Source organism: Parambassis ranga, chromosome 20 (assembly GCF_900634625.1).
Source record: "Parambassis ranga chromosome 20, fParRan2.1, whole genome shotgun sequence".
NCBI classification, from domain to species: Eukaryota; Metazoa; Chordata; class Actinopteri; family Ambassidae; genus Parambassis; species Parambassis ranga.
In genome coordinates, this window is record NC_041040.1 from 14,798,011 (window position 1) to 14,816,339 (window position 18,329).

The window sequence follows — 18,329 nt, forward strand, 5'->3', positions numbered from 1 at the left end:
CTTTTCTGTTCAATGATAACATGTCCTCCCCTTGAGAGAGCTTCACTCCCTTCACAACTTCTGTATGATCTCTATTAAAACATGCTAGTTGCAAAGTTGTAAAAGTAAAGCACCTAACTGGTTCTCACCAATGTGTCGTCTGACTCTGCAAATGGTCTCACACACCCACAGTCGCAGCCCTTCAAAGGCTGTCTGAGTGACTGAGCAGGCTGCCCTTGCTTACTATAATACAATGAAGAGACAGTGGCGGTACACTAAATCCCACTGCTCTCACTTGTTATTCCAATTGACCCATTGACCCATGTAGCACTGCTTGTCCTCCATTGTTGGATTTGAAAATACAACAGTTGGTTGGGAAAGAAGCAGGGACATGCAGTCTGTCCAGTCTTCAGTAATAAAGTTAGCAGTTGTTAACCGTTCTAAAATTAGATGCATCAAAGAATTGTCACATCCCTTAAGTAAAACATCAGTATAAGATTGGATAAGGCTTTTCTCAGAAAGCTACTAAAAAGATAAACATGTTATAAAATCACATCTTGCCGTTCTGCTCCTGGAGTAAAGCTGGTTTCAATGAAAAGCGTCACAGTTGCGTCCTAGAAACACACATATGACCCTGTGTGCTAGAGGCCACTCAGGAGTGAATGGCCATCTTTGTGAGTGGTCATAATTACTTGTTCATAGGCATTATTGCATTACTGCCTAGTTTTCCACTCATCATTGATCAAGCTCTGGACGATATCAAGGGTTAAGAGGAATACGCTGATAGAAATGCTCTGGGTAGAGCGATCATTTATTGTCTTACTTACACAGTCTTACTTAAAGCTCAATTAGAAATGTTAGGTAGCACAGTGTGCTTGTTAAGGTGTGTGTTTTTGAAAGCACCCATCTTTTCATCTTCGGATATCACCTGTTCTGCCAGCATGGTTGCCTCCCCCCCCCCCCGGGGGCCGGTTTCCATCTGGGCTTGGCCTTTGTCACATGATCATCCTGAGCTCCTGTCTCCTGTTCCTGCCATCTGATTCTTCTCACCTGCTACTCTGTGAGCCAACACCTTTTTAGTCTCTGTCTGGATGCATCCCTTCTTTTGGGTGTGTTGCCTGGTGTGTTTGTAGATTTCTGTCCATTTCAGTCACTTTCAGGTCAGGAGGCTACTTCAGACCTTCAGTCTTATTCTTTTAAATATTAGCAAACAAACTAACAAGCAGTCATGCACTAAGAATCAGAATGTTTCTGAGAAAAATCCCACATCTAAACACAGCACACATAACTAGTTAAGAGCAGGAAGTGTGTGATTGAGGAACAGAGTGGAGCTGAGCTGTAGCATTCTTCTTTTTGGCAGCATAATTGTAGAGCTGTTTCCCAGCAAAGCATTGTGTTTTTTACACTTTTGTCAGACAGAATCCTGACAGTACATTTCAAAGAGGCTTTTGTGTTGATTTATTTTACTACATTTTTGTGCACGAGTTTAAAGATACAAGTGTAACAGGTTTATGTTTTTGAAATTTTGGATTTTTCAGTTTAGTAATGGACACGCAAAGATGTTGTTTTGAGCAGAACATAGCTCAAAGGTTTAATTTGAATTAATGTTCAGGCTCCAGGCTTGCAGACATGTTTGCAACCGATGCATCTTTGAATAATGAGTCTTTACCCCAAAAAGCGCTTGTTGGCAAGTTCCTCAGGAGTCTTCCTCCTTTACAGCGTCTGAGAAATCTGCTGTCTGACAGGACAGACAGTGTGTCCTCTGTGGGCTCAACAACCAGGGACTGATTGAAGGGTTAATAACGGCATAGTTTTGGCCAGTTACTCTTGCTGTCTGCGCCAGCTTGTCTTGTGTGTCCATCTGAACGGCAGATGACACACAGGCGCACACACACAGTGCGGCCGGCAGAGGAATGTTTCTGAATGCTGTCCCGTCCAACAACCAGGCTCTTGTGAAAGCACTTGGCAAGGCCTCAGCAGTCTCCTCAGCTCTTCTAACGAAAGCCACTTTGTTTGGCTGCTGTTGCCATGGTGAAGAGGAATTTTTGGGAGGAATATGAGGATGGAATGTTTTTAAATCCCGTGCTGGAGATGGCCCTTGACTGAATATACAGGATGTTTTTGTGTTCACTTTGCAGTTATTAAGGCCGAGAGGAACCGAATAATTATTCACCTACTGTATGGTGGGTTGTTGCAGTACTCGTTTGGGTTTTCTCAAATCCATCTCTTTAGTTTTTGGGGAGTTTGCCACACCCATTTTCAGACATAATCTTTACCTATTTTAAACTCTTTTACTGAAGGAAATGGCAATTATCTGTTTCATCTTTTAGTCAATGGAGAAAAATTGCATGCAGATATTTATTATTACTCATTGCTCAAGCACAGATGCCAGATTTTCTCAGGTTCCAGCTCCTGAAATATGATGACCTGTTATTTTGCCCTACATTGTAGTTAACGTAATGGGTTTGATTTGTTGTTTATCCTTGGCCCATCTGTCTGGGAAGGATCAGATAAAGTGAGTACCTGCCTCAGGAAGTGTTTTATATTTTTGATTAATGTGGTACCACGTGTCTTTACAGCCTTTCTTCAGACTACTGAACCTACGGAAGCTCGGCCTGAGTGACAATGAGATCCAGAGACTCCCTCCTGAGGTGGCCAACTTCATGCAGCTGGTGGAACTGGACATCTCCAGAAACGGTACACAAATATAACTTGGCACTTTTGTCATGTTCGCTTTTCTGCTATCTCTGCCTCAAAGACCACTCATCATTTTGTAGTTACACCCCAAAACCACAAATTGCAAGAAGCCAGTTCTGTCTGCTAAACTAGTTGTTATCATGTGGTACTAATTGGTAGGAGCCATAACCAAAGCAGCTGATGAAACGGCACACAAGCAGCAGTTGTTGGCTAAATATTAGCTGATTCTCCTTGCCAGATTATTCAGAACCCCCTCAGGCACAACAGTGTTCATACATTAGTTTCCCATCCCTCGAAATAGCTAAACAAGGAAAGAAAGAATTTTCATCTCATGCTGATTCTGCCTTCAGTTATACATGTCACACAGAGGTAAGATGAAACTCTTTTCAGTTAGGCCCGCTGTATTATTTTCTGCTGTAACACGCACATATACTTTGCCCTTTCTGCGTCCTTGCATACTGCACACAAACACAGTGATACTGCGTGGCGGGAAGGGCCTGTATGTTAGATATGAGACATCTGCTCTGCTACACACTGCATCGAGTGCAGCAGCAGCAGTGTGCAGTGGCCTGTAAGGGCCTTCCCCATCTGTCTGCCTGTCTGCTCCTGTTGAAGGACGGTGAACCTTAAAGCTAGATGGGCTCAGAAAGAATTGCTTATTGTGCACCTGCTGCATCCAGTGATAAAAATTCTTGTTTTTTTTTATGCATGTGCAACAGTCCACACAAGTGAAAGATGTTACGTTACCTACCCTTTATACTTGGGGGAGGTAGAATCTTCTGTTTTCTTTGCAAATAGGGAGTTTTAATTAGTGTTTGTCTTTTGTATCTGTCTATTTGACCCTCTCATAAATTATGTGTGGCAAATGAAATACTTTGAGACACAGATGTAGGGGTTAGATGGGCTTAGCGTGTCTTTTTTTCTGATGTCTCCGCTCTCAGTCATCTGGTTCTGATTACATAGAACTTAAAATGATGTGCTCAATAGAAATTCAGCCTCTATGTTGTGGACTCCTGCCCCTTGACATCCCCTCCCTTTTTTTTTCCTGCAGACATTCCTGAGATCCCTGAGAGCATCAAGTTTTGCAGGGCCTTGGAGATTGCAGACTTCAGTGGAAACCCCCTCTCCAGGTAAGTGGACTGTAACAGCCCATCAATATTTAGCATCACTGTAGAGGAGTTGAGGCTTCCAAGCTTTCACAAATGAAACAGAGCATGTGACTCGTTTGTTTGCTCTAATTACTTTATGATGTGTGCTCTGCTTTGTATTTTAAAATGCATGATCATGTGCATAACATCGTGATTTATTGCCAAGAAAGATCACGCCACAGAGCAGCAACTTTGAATACCTTAACATATGGAATATCCAGAGGGCAGTGAGTGTCTGTGTGTATGTCGGGTGATCCCATGTGTTGTACAGTAAAAGCCTGAGAGACTCTCCCTGCCATTTCCCCCCTCCCCTCTTCTCCACTGCCTCAGATTACCGGATGGTTTCACTCAACTCCGAGCGCTGGCCCACTTGGCACTCAACGACGTGTCATTACAGACGTTGCCCAGTGATATTGGAAAGTATGTACACTTTCACTACAGCTCATAGTAGTGTAGCAGAGCAGTAGAGAATCCAATGAGATAAGATGAGTTATATTTTTTATCCTTGGTGTTAACAGTCCTGTAAATAAATGGGACCCCACATGCTAATATATTTTAAGTTATAAATCTATTAAAAACCCCTGGTTTGGGGTTTCAGAGGGTGAAAATGTGAGTTTATTTCTTTATATTAATTATGTAGCAACATTTTTTTTAGTGTGGGATTAGATTCACCACAATGCACCAAAATGTTACTTTTACATCGTATATTTCCTGTTGAGGAAACAAGTTTGTTGCTAGAAGGAAGAATAATGTAAGAAATTCTATTGATTAAAGAAATACATGAAAACAATATGAATCTAATTGATTATCAGACTGTGAATACTTGTGTTTTTCTTCTGAAACCAAGTTAGGTATTTGATACATTAGAAGACTAAGCTGGTTTTCAAGGAGTGTAATTCTGTCACCCAATGGGCTCTGAGGCAGCTGGTCTCTGGGCTTTGGGCCACTGCTCTGCTCAGACAGATGGAAGAGCCCCTCGCCATGCCAGGCAACCCAGACGAACAGACCAGCCATCTGACTAACCAGTCCTCTCCCCTCTCTTCCTGCTCCTTCCTCCACTGCCAACTCTCCTCTTTCTCTTTTTTTCTTGCCACTCCTTCTTTTATAGTCTGGCCAACCTGGTGACGTTGGAGCTCAGGGAAAACCTGTTGAAGTCTCTGCCTACGTAAGTGTCATCTATCTTCCGTGCACTTGTGCATGCCTCAGTTTCCCCCCAGCTGTTTTCATTAAGAACAGTTGTTTTAACTTCTGCTTGTGTTAGTGTAGAGCACACACACCTTAGGTGTGTACTTGTAGCAGCATAGATTTAAAAACATTCTTTACATATGTGAATGAATGGTCTGCTGTCATCCTATGCATAGTTAAGCTCCTTGTTCACCGAACATATTTGTGTGACTTAACCTGTACAATATGGTGGGCAGGTCACTCTCTTTCCTGGTGAAACTGGAACAGCTGGACCTGGGAAGCAATGAACTGGAAGTTTTAGTAAGTCGACCCTTTAACCTTACTTCAATTGTATTTAGATATACTTTACATTTGTGTCAACATGTGACAGGTATCACAAACATTCCTGTCAGATTCCCACCACAGTAATTATGATCCAGACCACATGTTTACCTCAGAAAACACAGCAGAGGCAGTGTGTCAGAACTAAACATGCAGTGTGCCCCAGAGCGAGTGCTGCTTTTCGCCTGGGAACGCCCACCTGTCTCAATAGCACAGTAAACAATTCCTCGTGACTTGACGAGGGCGGTGGCCAGGCAAACGGTTGACATCATGATGAAATCTTGCCTACGTGTCCATCAAAAGCCAACTGATACTCTGCACCATTTCATCTATATCTTCAATTTAAATTTGAGCTTATTTTGAAATGCATGTTTACTAAATATATTAAAGTTTATTTTTGTTACCACAGTATCAGAAAAACACAGATATTGTATTATATATTCATATATATATATATATATATATATATATATATATATATAATTTTATTTTACATTATAGTCCCATCTACATTTTGTGCAGACATGGATATAATCTGGATTTTAATTGCATCTTGGTTAGTTCTAGTCTCTGGACCAATTTATTTAACCACATGCTTCAATGTCTTTTCTCTTCTTTTTTGTAGCCGGACACCCTCGGTGCTCTCCCCAACCTGAGAGAGCTGTGGCTAGACCGTAACCAGTTGTCCTCATTACCGCCTGTAAGTTTAGTTCTTACAAACGAATATGCCCTCGAAATATCTTTGTCAAACTACATTGTGCTACTCAGAATTTACTTAGTCGCACATATCCGAATTATCCTGAGGGACCTTCCCAAAGGGGTTAATAAAGCATATTCTCTTCTATTCTATATCCTCTGTTTGCTTTTGTGGGTATGATAATGTCTGTATTGTGCCTTCATGGTTCAATGTAAGTTGTAATTTAATATGTGTGTGCAGGAGCTGGGAAACCTTCGGAGGTTGGTGTGTCTGGATGTGTCAGAGAATCGTCTCGAGGAGCTTCCCTCAGAGCTAAGCGGCCTTATGGCGCTCACAGACCTGCTGCTTACACAGAACCTGCTGGAGGTCATCCCAGACAGCATTGGTAAGATACACAGAGTGGTTACAAGAGAGAAATGTTGTCTGAGAAAAGCATGACAGAGATTTGTGAAATAAAGTTAATGTCATCTCACCATTTTAAAAAAAATGTAATATATTTATGCTTCTGCTGCTAGATGAAAGTTTGCTATTTATTCATAGTGCACAGTTAATAAAGGGAAACGGCTTGTGTAAACAAGAACAGCACTGCCATCTAGTGGACAAATAATGGCAATAAAGGTATACGCAGGCAGACGTGGGACCTGTATTTGGCTTGCATCAGCTCAGAATTATTTAGTTATATGGAAAATAATAAAACAATATTGCTGCAGTCTGTTGAAGGCTTTGTGTCTCTGTCCCTAGGCTGTATGAAGCAGCTCTCCATCCTGAAGGTGGACCAGAACAGGTTGACCCAGCTGACTGATTCAATAGGGGAGTGTGAAAACCTCACAGAGCTTGTCCTCACAGAGAACCTTTTACAGGTAGGAAGATGGATATAAGCCGCCTACTCTGGCTTTCAACTGACCCACTTAATTTATTTATGCACACACCCATTATTATCAGTCCCATTAACAACAATTAAGTATTGTTATTGATTTCACTGATTATTAATGGCCTCTGTCTCTCTGTCTTTCTCCTCCAAAGTCACTTCCTCGCTCACTGGGTAAGCTGAAGAAACTGACCAACCTGAATGTAGACCGCAACCGGCTGGGCAGCGTGCCCAAAGAGCTGGGTGGCTGTGCCAGCCTCAACGTCCTCTCATTAAGAGACAACCGCCTGGGCAAGCTGCCTGCTGAGCTTGCAGATGCCACTGAGCTGCATGTACTGGATGTGGCTGGGAACAGGTACCCTTACTTAACACCCTGAGCTGTTAATAATACACAGCAGCTTTTCAGCTTTAAGAGTAGAGACATCAGTAGAAGGCCTCGGCCAGAATGGACCAGATTCGATCCTTTTAGCCACATTTGTCTACTTAATACATAAAATTACGTTACTTATTTAGCTTATTGGAAATAAATTTAATATAAATAATCATCATGTCAAAATGTATTATGATTATAATCATATTTTTCGTTTCTAAAAGGGAAATGTTACGCCTGATGTTCTCCCCTCATCCCTGTTTCACCAGATTACAAAACTTGCCTTTTGCCCTGACAAACCTCAACCTGAAGGCCATGTGGCTCGCAGAGAACCAGTCACAGCCGATGCTCAAATTCCAGACGGAGGATGACGAGCGAACAGGAGAGAAAGTGTTGACGTGCTATTTACTGCCCCAGCAGCCTTCTCCAAGCCTAGGTAAGTAGTAATATGAGTTACCTTGCTTCAGTGTTGCCATGATAGTTTTTTTTACACAAATTGCATGTTAAGAGTAAAATACCCTCTTTCAAAAAACATACTAGCATTAATGAACAAAACTCCATTTGTTAAAAATGTTAATATTCTATTGCCAGGTCCTGCTTGCAGCTGCGTTTTTATTGTAATTTTATTTGATCACAAGTTTTTGTATTGATTTTTTTGTAATTTGTAATAATTTTTAGTTAAATTAGCAAAAGATGAAAGGCTCTACTTACCTAATTATTACAACTGTTGGACCACTTCAGCATCCGCTTTGCCCTCCTCTTCGTTTTCCACAGAGAACCTCCTGCAGAACAGTGTGGACGACAGTTGGACAGACAGCAACCTGAACCGAGTGTCAGTCATTCAGTTCCAGGAAGAGACCAAGGCTGAGGAGGAGGATGATGAGGCTGCTGCAGAGCGCAGAGTGAGGAAGCACACCAATGCATCCTATTTAATTGTAGATTATATTGTTGTCATCCTAGAAATGGTGCCTGAGTTTAAGTAAAGCCTGGACAATGTGATCTTGAAGGTTTTTCATCTAGTTTGCTTTTCTTCAGGGCCTTCAGCGCAGAGCCACCCCGCACCCTAGTGAACTAAAGGTGATGAAGAAGGTGATTGAAGAGAGGAGGAATGAAGCCTACACATCCAGACCTGATGGAGAAGAAGAGCCCCTTGACTCACAGGTACATCATCACACTGTTCAATGAGTATTTGGCCATTAATCTTAATGTAAATGCAATATATTTTTAAGTTTTAGACTCTGATACTGATATACTAACATTTTTTATTTTTAGGAGAAACGGCTCAGTGACCTCTCCAATCAGAGCCATGACTCCCAGGTGTCCAACAGCACACTGTCAGCCACCTCCCACGAGGACAGACAAAACATGACCCTGGCATCACAGAAGGAGGACCTTGTGGATGGCCACTCCCCTCAGGAGGAAGAAGACCTAGATGAGATGGAAGTGGAGTACATTGAGGTGATTACAGACAACAACCTTTGGTATAAATATAAAACTTGCATTTGCTATTGATAGGCATAAATCCCACTACTTTCTTTTCTTCAGCCAACTGTGCACTTCGCTGAAGAACCCATCATCCGTGGTGGGGATGAGGATGATGATGAGGATGGGGAGGATGGCGAAAGGAGTGATGAGGAAGACGAGAGACCATCTTTTCCTGCAGAGAAGCAGCGTCTGATCAGAAAAGACACACCGCACTACAAGAAGCACTTCAAAATCACCAAGCTGCCCAAACCTGAGGCCGTGGCTGCACTGCTGCAGGGCTTCAGTCCTGATGGCCTCAATTCTCCAACACAAGCTACCGAAGATGAGCAGGACGAGGAGGAGGAGGAGGAGGAGGAGGAGCAGTGCGTTGGCATGCTTCAGCAGCAGCGCAGGATAGAGGACCTAGAGGACAGCCGACATCAGGGAAACTCCAGTCAAGTAAAGGTAAAAGGCAGACCCTGTCACAGGCAGCAAGTAGCCGGGGAATGAGGGTGATGGTTGTAAATTATACCAAACACACCAGCAGACATCTTCACCTGCAGAACATACAGACTGTAGAATAAAATCAAATCACAGGGGCTTTTTATTCTTTAGATTTCTTATTACCTCTTTGTGCCCTTGCAAGTTGCTCTGAGATTGAAGTGGGCCGCTAGCACTTAGGATAGTGTGCATGCAGGGTCATTGTGTAAATAAGGATGCCTACCCTTGTGCTATAAGAAAGTTTTTTTCACTAGCAGTCTCACCTGAATGTCTTGCTTTTTCATAGCTCTGCACCAAATGCCCAATGCAGTAGAGATGTAAAAACATGATCATGATGATTTGAGATGCCATTTTAAATACCTGGGGACATATTCACAAAGATTCTTAGTGTTAAGAGATTCCCTTAGTCGAGTTTTCTGTTCTCAGAATTATAATGTTTGTTAAGAATTTCCCCTTATAATTAGGACTAGATCCTAGTAAAGATAAAAGTGATTCACAAAATATCTTAGCCCTTAAAAGAGGTCTTAAGGTGAAACCACTTAAGAGTAGAGAGAAGGACTTTTACGAGGCTTAAGTTTAGTTGTTTGTTAGTTTTGTTTATTTATTTTACAGAATAGGTCTATAACACAACATCAGTGATGAGCCTAAAAAAGAAAACGTGTACAATAGACCCTTTCGTTGCCACAGGGTCAACCATGCCTCCTCACTAAGATCAAACTTTCAATCGGCTCCTTCCTCAGTCACTCAGAGAATGCTCTTAAATCACTTTTACGCTATGAGTCCTTGCTAAGATTTTTTAGTCTAAGTTAAGAGATGTCTGAGGGGATTCTTGGAATCTTTGAGAATGTGCCTTTTAGCCTTTGTTCAAACGGTGGTAAAAACACTTTAGAGATAAATATTTTAAGCCTTTCTTGCATAACATTGGCTCAGATCAGCACTAAACCTTTCACCATTATCAGCCACCTGTTGATTTAATTGAATAATGACATTTTCACACTCTGCTTTTATAACTTTGTGCGTGATTGTGAATGCGAATGAATGAAGTCTGCTCATGAAAATGATTCACTGTATTGATCATTAGTATTTGGGGAGGTTGTTGATTTGTCATGCTCATTGTAGAAATCCTTTTTAACAAAATGATCAAGCATAATCATGTCAGCCAATCTATTTGTGTGTGTGTGTGTGTGTGTGCGTGCGTGTGTGTGTGTGGATAACCTCAGGCAAACCACAACATGTACTGGCAGAGATGGAATGTAAGATGTAACAAGTTATGTTATTTGGGTCATTCTTTTTTCTTTTAAATCAAATTGAGAATTTTTGTCTTCTTAAAGATGTGATTTTATTTAGGCTGAAAATTGTTTTACTTCTACACTCCTTGGTCTATAAATTATATAAGTCACGTTACTGGCTTTAGAGGGAAATTGCGTTTGTGTTGTGGAGGCTGGGCTTGTTCTTGTTTGGGAGCTTTTGCCTTCTCTTGTCTGCTCTCTCTGTACTGTGTGGGGTTTTTTTGCGCTATAGCTGAGCTCCTTGGGTCTTGTCTTTCCACCTCTGCCTGTATTTGCTTGTGGTGGCTGGGGAGTGTGTGTGGAATGACTTGTGCTTCGAGGTGGACTTAAAAGTCACAACTTGCAAGCATACAGAGGGGTGTTGTGTGTTTGTGTGTGTGTGCGTCCGTGCAGGTGCGTGTGTGCATATTTTTATTTTGGCCTGACTAATCCGCATGCCTTCTTGCTGGTTCCTGTCCTAACAGGGGGTGTCATTTGATCAAGTCAATAATCTGCTGATTGAACCTGCTCGAATTGAGGAGGAAGAGGTCTGTACCTACTCTTTCCCATCCTAGTCTGTCTCTCTGTCCCTCATTCACCCACTCATTCCATCCACTCATATTCCGAAGTGGAGAGAATACCCACAGTAATGCACAGTTAATCCAAGCCAATCACTAGGGAACCTTTAATCACAACTCATTTACAAGAGGGCCAGTGTGGCACAACCTGGATGCAGGACGGAAGTTATTACAGCCAGAGTGCAGACCCTTTAACAATGGTAGTGGTGGTGACATTTTCATAAATGTCTATGTACACAGATGCCCACAATTGTGTTCCTCCTCAAGCTGAACTATATCTCTAAAGTGTTTTGTCATCATGCCATTTTTGACAGTGTCCAAATTCAACTTTGACTTTACATTGCCTACATCCACAAGTCCAGCATCAGGTTTTGTCACACTGCACCTCTCCTGCTTTTTGTCCGCTTCTGCTGCTTTTGCATCTTTTCATCCCCTGTCCACTGTTGCCCTGGAATGAATGGTGACGACGTAAGTCTGCTTTACCATCTTCCTCCAGGTTTTTCTTCTCAGTACACAGGTATACAGGGACAGCAGTTAACTCAGCTACCAGTCAGAAGAAGAGTTCCCCATGGATGAAGAAGTTTTATAGTGACATCTTTTGTAATAATGCATGATTATAATTTAAAATGCAAGAAAGAGCATGTTTGAAATTATATTTCTATGTCTTTTTTGCATGATTGGTGGAAAAAAAACTTGCAACAAGTTTCTTATTTTTGTTGTTTTTTTCCTGACAGTTTTACACCTTAATTAATGAATAATGCATACAAATACTGGAGTCTCATCAGCACTACAGAATCGAACTTCTCCCCATCCAGGACACAACACACTCTTTTTATCTACTATTCTCAACATTTCTCTTTATCTTTACGTCATTCATCTCCATTCCCTTCTTTTTTTGCATGGCTTGCAAAAATACAGTATCCAGAATTTAGTGTTTACAAACATACCTTTTAATGTTAGTCTCCACCATCTGAAGGCAGCACAGAGCTGCGCCACCTTTTGGCTGACAGAGGGATTTCACACTCATCATAGAGACAAAGATATGCGTGTAATTTTAACAACAAAATAACACCAGTGTGGGCTCATCTCCCTCTTAATTGGTCCTAAAGTTGTAATGGTGGGGGTTTCACTGCCTGTAACGTTGACTCACCCCTCTTCAAATTGCAGCACACTCTGAACATCTTGCGACAAACAGGCGGCCTGGGTATCAGCATCGCTGGAGGAAAAGGATCCACGCCTTACAAAGGAGATGACGAGGTGAGACGGTTACCTGCGTTGCAAAGACACTAGAAGTTACAGATTATTAAATGTTTTATTATATCTTTAGGGAATCTTCATATCCAGAGTATCTGAAGAAGGTCCTGCAGCTAGAGCGGGGGTCAAAATCGGAGACAAACTCCTGGAGGTAAAAAATAACTTTAAGCATCCACAGATTGGCGCTGAAAGAACATGTAACCTCACTCTGTATATGCACCTGTTTATCTCAGGTAAACGGAGTGGACCTCCACGAAGCAGAACATCACACAGCTGTGGAAGCTCTCCGTAGCTCCGGTGCCTCAGTTTCCATGACAGTACTGCGGGAACGCATGGTGGAGCCGGAGAATGCCATCACCACCACGCCACTTAGGCCTGAGGATGACTACTTCCCAAGGGAGAGACGGAGCAGTGGGATTGCCTTCAACATGGAGGCCAGTCCCAGTGGGCCTCGGCAGCGCTTCTCCACCTGCCTGATGCGCAACGATAAGGGTTTGGGTTTCAGCATTGCAGGAGGAAAAGGATCCACGCCATACCGCACAGGAGACACTGTGAGAAAACTACCAATCGTACCCTACAAAATTAACAGTTTTAGAATCATTGTGTGATCAATTTAGATCATTGGTTTCTCTTCAGGGAGAGATAATACATAGAAAACACCAGCAGCTGCATCTCACAGTAACTGAAGTGTCTACTAATGGAGCCAATAACGGGAATGTTCATACACGTTAGGAAAGGAAGTCACGCTGGGTTTTTTAGTCGGAGGGATCTGTTCTTTAACTCTGTCTGTTCTGGCCACAGCATTTACATATATCACCAGGGAGACGGAGATATGAATAGCCAGCTTGACACTTGATATGTTCGCTGTAATAGGACAGACAGAGGTGTATATTTGGGCCAGTGCATTTCAGCACTGCAGCTTGTGCAGCTCAAGAAGCCTGTGAGAGAAAAGGACTCATAAACTTATGACTCAGACAGGTCTGACTGTAAGTCTTGCCTCTTTTTCAAAAGCTTTTTGAAATGGATGCAGTGACTCTTCGCCTGGGTGCCAGTTGATCTGAGGAAGTGCTTCGACAGACTTTGCTCCTGCATGTGTTTACACATTCTGTTTATGAGCTACAGGCTAGTGAACTGTAACAGCTCAGCTGGGCTTTGTTAGTTAAACACATTGTAGTTTGTCTGAGCAAAGGCGGCAGTTAGCTTCAGGGCTCATGCTTTTTATGGGCTACTGGCACTGTAGAGTCCTACTGTGTTCAATGATCTGTGCTGTTAATCAGTTTTGTTTGGATGGTTCTTTCTGTTTACAATCTTGTGTCACGTTCTGGGCATTGTGGGCCGCTAATATTCCATAATTACCAATAAGTATCAGTTGCAGCAATGAAAAAAAAGTGATATTTTTACCTCAGTGACTTATTGAGTAGTAGCTCTCCTACTAGCGCTGCTCACAGTTAGCACACTGATTCATCCCAGCATTTCAGCCTGTTGCACCAGACTTTCACCAAGCCTGTCTAATTTTGTACACAGGCAGGGTGTTTGTAAACAGGTCTCCTCTGTCTGATTTCAGGGCATCTACATCTCACGAATCGCAGAGGGTGGAGCGGCACACAAGGACAGCACGCTGCATGTGGGCGACAGGGTGATTTCTGTGAGTAATATCATCCCTCTGTAGTGTTCAGTGAGACCCAGAAATGAGAATAAGTCATAGTTGGGTGTTAACAGTGAAAGGGGGTGAGGAAGGTTTGTTGCCTGACGTAGGAGCTGCAGCTGTTAAATACATGTAAAGTCAAGTGATTATGTGTTAAATGCATGAAGTTCAGTATCATATCTGAATCTGCTGCTGATAAGAAAAGATTTAGCACATGTCAACAACAGTCTTTCAATTATTGCAAAGATTCATTGAGGTGTGCAGGTCTCCCTTTACACCTGTTTCCTGGGATGTAAAGACTGTGCTGCAGGTGGACAACCTTAAAAATGGGTCACAGCAGCCAGCCACACCTATCACTCGCATAATATTTGTCCAGCTTCCACTTTATTCACCTGATTGGCTCCTTTGGAATATGACCTCTTTCCATAGATGATATAGCTCAGTGGTCAAACTGATAGTGATGTCAGTGCTGCTGTGGAGGTTCCACAGTTAATGAAAGAACCAGATATTATCAATCATCCCTCATATTTCCTGAAATATACACAGTACATCACTTTCTGGGTTAGCCTAAAAACTCAACTTGATGATGGTTTTCATGCTCACCTAGACCTGGGGACTCTTATCCATCCATTCATTCATTTTTGTTGGATGTTTTTCCATTTTTATTGTGTAATTGTCTCTGATGTGCCGACAACACTGCTTTCATCACTCAAGTTGGGTCTTGCCCTGTTTAGGATAGACCAGACTAACTTGTGTTGCCATGCTGACACATTCAACATATTAAAATGATCAGAGTTACCTCCCATCAGTCATGAGTAATATATGGTTCTCATACTACTAACACCAAAGTCCTTCCAGTTTTTTGCGTAGCTCTTTGGTTAAATAGAGGAACATTTAGGCCACTGTTCAGGGCCTCGTGCATGACCTTTCGTTGCTCTGCTGACCATAGCTTGGCTGTTCTTCTGCATCTCTCCTCATAACTGTCACACACATTCACACTGTAGTCACTGTTATTTTGTGAACACACTTATGATGAATGAGTTTCAGATGTCTTGAGGATCCTCTCTCTTCTCTTTTAGTTCCTCTTTCCTCTGGCAGTCTTGGTTTTGCTTTTCTCTTTATCTGCCTTTCTCACACTCCCTCTTTCTGCATGCTCACTAATACATTAAGTGCATCTCCTTTGCCTTTGTGGTGGTGGGTATGGTGGCGGGGGTGGAGAGGGCTGAGCCTGTCGTCCTGCTGATGTAGATGCCACAGCAGGGGCAGCGGCAGCAGCACATCGGCCTGTGGTAAGAGCTGGTACTGTCGGGTCAGTGCTGACCTCTGCTTGTCGGAGTTAGTACAGTGCTTTAGATTGTGAATGCCTGTGTTCAGTTTAAAAACAAACCAGCTGTCCTTGGTTGCCTTTGTGGACCTAAGATCAAACTTTTTGGAAGTGCTACACAGTTCCCCTTGTATTTTAAGTCAACAAAGGCAACATAAAGGTGGGAAAGGGTTGAAATGATTACATTAAAAGATAGCAGCATGAGTATTATATGCTCCCTTTATGAAGTTTTATGAAGTTTAATGAAAAGCTAGTTTTGCTTGCTTGCAGCTTTTCCTCCTCAGGGAACCTCTCCTAGCTTGAATGGCCTGCAGCAGCCTGCTGTTACCACTTCTGTCTCTTTCCTGTCACTCTGTTTAGGCATTGGTTTCTTCTTCAAATAACAGTACTTACTTGTATGCATTCACTAAATCTCAAAATTAAAAATCAGCCCATAATTAGATATTCACTTTGAGTGATGAGATGCGGAACTCTGTTGGCAGCATGCCATTTCCAGCATGTGTTTGTTCTTTAATGTACATCATGCTGGTGGTGGCGAATGATCGTCCTGGTGGGCTGACACGCGCCGTGGTGGTTTTACTGTCAATACAGATCAATGGTGTAGACATGACAGAGGCCAGGCATGACCAGGCAGTAGCGCTCCTTACCGGCACCTCCCCCACCATCGCCCTCCTGGTGGAGCGAGACCTGAATGCATCAGGGGGCTCTCCAGGTCAGTCCCGGGCACGAGCCCATTCCCCTCCGCCCCCAGAACCCTCAGATTCTCCAGACCAGGAAGAGGAAGGCCTTTCCCTCCACGGAAACCACCTGAGCCGGATGGAGGATGAGTACCCCATCGAGGTAAGGACCCCCCCCACCAAGAACTGACTTCTGTCATCTGTGTCTTAGACGATGCTGTGGTAACTGATTGATGTACTTGGTGTTAATGTTTGTTTATGTGGCCCTGCCTTATCCTGAATGCTGTCCAGTTCCAGAGAAGATGGTGCATGGTATGAAAAGCTCGGTCTAATTTAACTAATGGCGTGCTTTAGGGTGTAGCTTGTAGCACATGCAGCATCATTGTCAGTCAAAGCACTGATGATGCTGTTTAAAGATGCAAGTAGACACTTGCTGGTTTGTATTTGCTTGAATGAAATAGTTAGAAATTAGAGTGACTGTTGTCTGCAGTTTTAAATGTACTGTTTTCAAATATTACAAAAGTTTCTGTTTTGAATTCACAGGAAGTGACGCTGGTGAAGTCAGGTGGCCCTCTAGGTCTGAGCATCGTGGGAGGCAGCGATCATGCCAGTCACCCTTTCGGCATCAATGAACCCGGGGTGTTCATTTCAAAGGTATAACTTGAAAGAGTTATTTTCTAGCATTGTTTGTTTATGTTGTGTGTCTCACTGTCCATGCCTTGTTCAGGTGATTCCTCATGGTCTAGCATGTCAATGTGGGCTGCGTGTCGGAGACAGGATATTAGAAGTGAACTCCATCGACCTGCGACACGCCACACACCAGGAAGCTGTGCGAGCTCTGCTGGCCAACAAGCAGGAGATCCGTATGTTGGTACGGAGGGACCCTTCACCACCTGGGATGCAGGAAATTTTGATCCAGAAGCAGCCAGGGGAAAAGCTCGGCATAAGTATTCGTGGGGGGGCCAAGGGTCATGCTGGAAACCCATTCGATCCCACGGATGAGGGCATCTTTATCTCTAAGGTACATGGACTGTCAAAAAAATAGACCTTGCTAGTGGTTAAAGGGAAGAGAGAAATGCTCATTTTAACTGTCATTTGTAGGTGAGTTCAAGCGGAGCAGCAGCAAGAGATGGACGATTGCAGGTTGGGATGCGTATCCTGGAGGTGAACAACCACAGCTTACTGGGGATGACACACACAGAAGCAGTGCGAGTGCTTCGTGCCATCGGAGATTCTCTAGTCATGCTGGTGTGTGATGGCTTCGACCCACACAAAGTGGCCGCTGTGGAGGTAAGACACAGAATATGGACTTTTAGAGGGCAAAGGTGCTGACTAAACTGAGTCTAACATGAAGCACTCTGTTTGGGTGAATTATAAGGCATCTCCTGGCGTCATTGCCAACCCTTTTGCAAGCGGGATCGTACGCAAAAACAGTATGGAGAGCATCTCTTCAATAGACCGAGACCTGAGCCCAGAGGAGATGGACATGATACAGAAGGTACTACTACAGATAATGTATTTATATGATTACAAACCATGCAGCTAAGGTCAGATATTAGCCTCACACGTAAAACAGGGTGCTGCATCTGTAGGTGAGTTCAAGCAGAGCAGCACACCATTTCCGGATCTGGAAATTTGAAAATCTGGAGCCTTTGCCCTAAAGTTGATGCTTATTTTATTTTGGCAACATGCCAACAGGAATGTCACATTCACATTGATTTTTTTGTTGGTGTGACCAAAGTGATGTGAACATGTTAGTTGCATATTAGTTTAGTTTTACTCATTGGGTAACCGTGGCACAGAATAGTCCTGTTGGCTTTCAAGTCAACCCATGAATCAAAAGCTCTGTTCAGCATTTCTGCCACCAACACTGTGCTTCCACAGCAGTTTGGTGTTAGCGGGACAGTTTCAGCCTCTCCTGCCATGCACACCACACGTCTCTCCACCACAGCAGCCAGAATGCGCCAACACAGTTGTTTATTTTGTCCAGATTAGCTCTTGGGAGCCTGCCCGTACTAAAGGAATGTAGAGGTCGGTTGCCTCATTGAATGACATGTTTCTGTTGCTCTTCCGCAAACATCAGGATCAATATTGTCATTACCACGTACAGAGAGAGTACACATGTTGGAATGGCATCGGTTTTAGTTACAGGTGGTGTTTCTGTTGGTGTTCACAGGGTGATGATTAGCTGTCTGTCAGGATTATGAGCGTCTTATATATGCTGCTTTCTTTAGGAGTCTGAGATGGTGAGAGAGACATCACAGTGGGAGCGAGAAGAGATGGAGAAAGTGGTAAGTGAAACTAAGGATCCATTACTTCTTTGAGCAAACTAGAGGTAAAACCACATCTGTGA

At 43.0% G+C, this 18,329-nt stretch overlaps 1 protein-coding gene across 21 annotated transcripts in view; it reads left to right on the forward strand.

The window, feature by feature from the left end:
* Positions 1–18,329, forward strand: part of scrib (scribble planar cell polarity protein) — a 51,270-nt gene that overhangs the window by 17,065 nt on the left and 15,876 nt on the right. For 20 of the 21 annotated variants that reach the window (XM_028433008.1, XM_028433012.1, XM_028433018.1 and 17 more), the window contains exons 2-26: positions 2,559–2,676; positions 3,728–3,806; positions 4,155–4,244; positions 4,933–4,989; positions 5,246–5,309; positions 5,956–6,030; positions 6,268–6,412; positions 6,769–6,887; positions 7,051–7,250; positions 7,535–7,701; positions 8,040–8,167; positions 8,301–8,426; positions 8,538–8,723; positions 8,811–9,194; positions 10,984–11,046; positions 12,244–12,333; positions 12,404–12,481; positions 12,564–12,881; positions 13,895–13,975; positions 15,891–16,139; positions 16,520–16,630; positions 16,704–16,997; positions 17,078–17,266; positions 17,355–17,474; positions 18,211–18,267. In XM_028433008.1, the coding sequence (XP_028288809.1) occupies positions 2,559–2,676; positions 3,728–3,806; positions 4,155–4,244; positions 4,933–4,989; positions 5,246–5,309; positions 5,956–6,030; positions 6,268–6,412; positions 6,769–6,887; positions 7,051–7,250; positions 7,535–7,701; positions 8,040–8,167; positions 8,301–8,426; positions 8,538–8,723; positions 8,811–9,194; positions 10,984–11,046; positions 12,244–12,333; positions 12,404–12,481; positions 12,564–12,881; positions 13,895–13,975; positions 15,891–16,139; positions 16,520–16,630; positions 16,704–16,997; positions 17,078–17,266; positions 17,355–17,474; positions 18,211–18,267 (3,588 nt within the window). The remainder of the gene's footprint in view (positions 1–2,558; positions 2,677–3,727; positions 3,807–4,154; positions 4,245–4,932; positions 4,990–5,245; positions 5,310–5,955; positions 6,031–6,267; positions 6,413–6,768; positions 6,888–7,050; positions 7,251–7,534; positions 7,702–8,039; positions 8,168–8,300; positions 8,427–8,537; positions 8,724–8,810; positions 9,195–10,983; positions 11,047–12,243; positions 12,334–12,403; positions 12,482–12,563; positions 12,882–13,894; positions 13,976–15,890; positions 16,140–16,519; positions 16,631–16,703; positions 16,998–17,077; positions 17,267–17,354; positions 17,475–18,210; positions 18,268–18,329) is intronic. The other variant, XM_028433011.1, reaches the window with a different exon arrangement.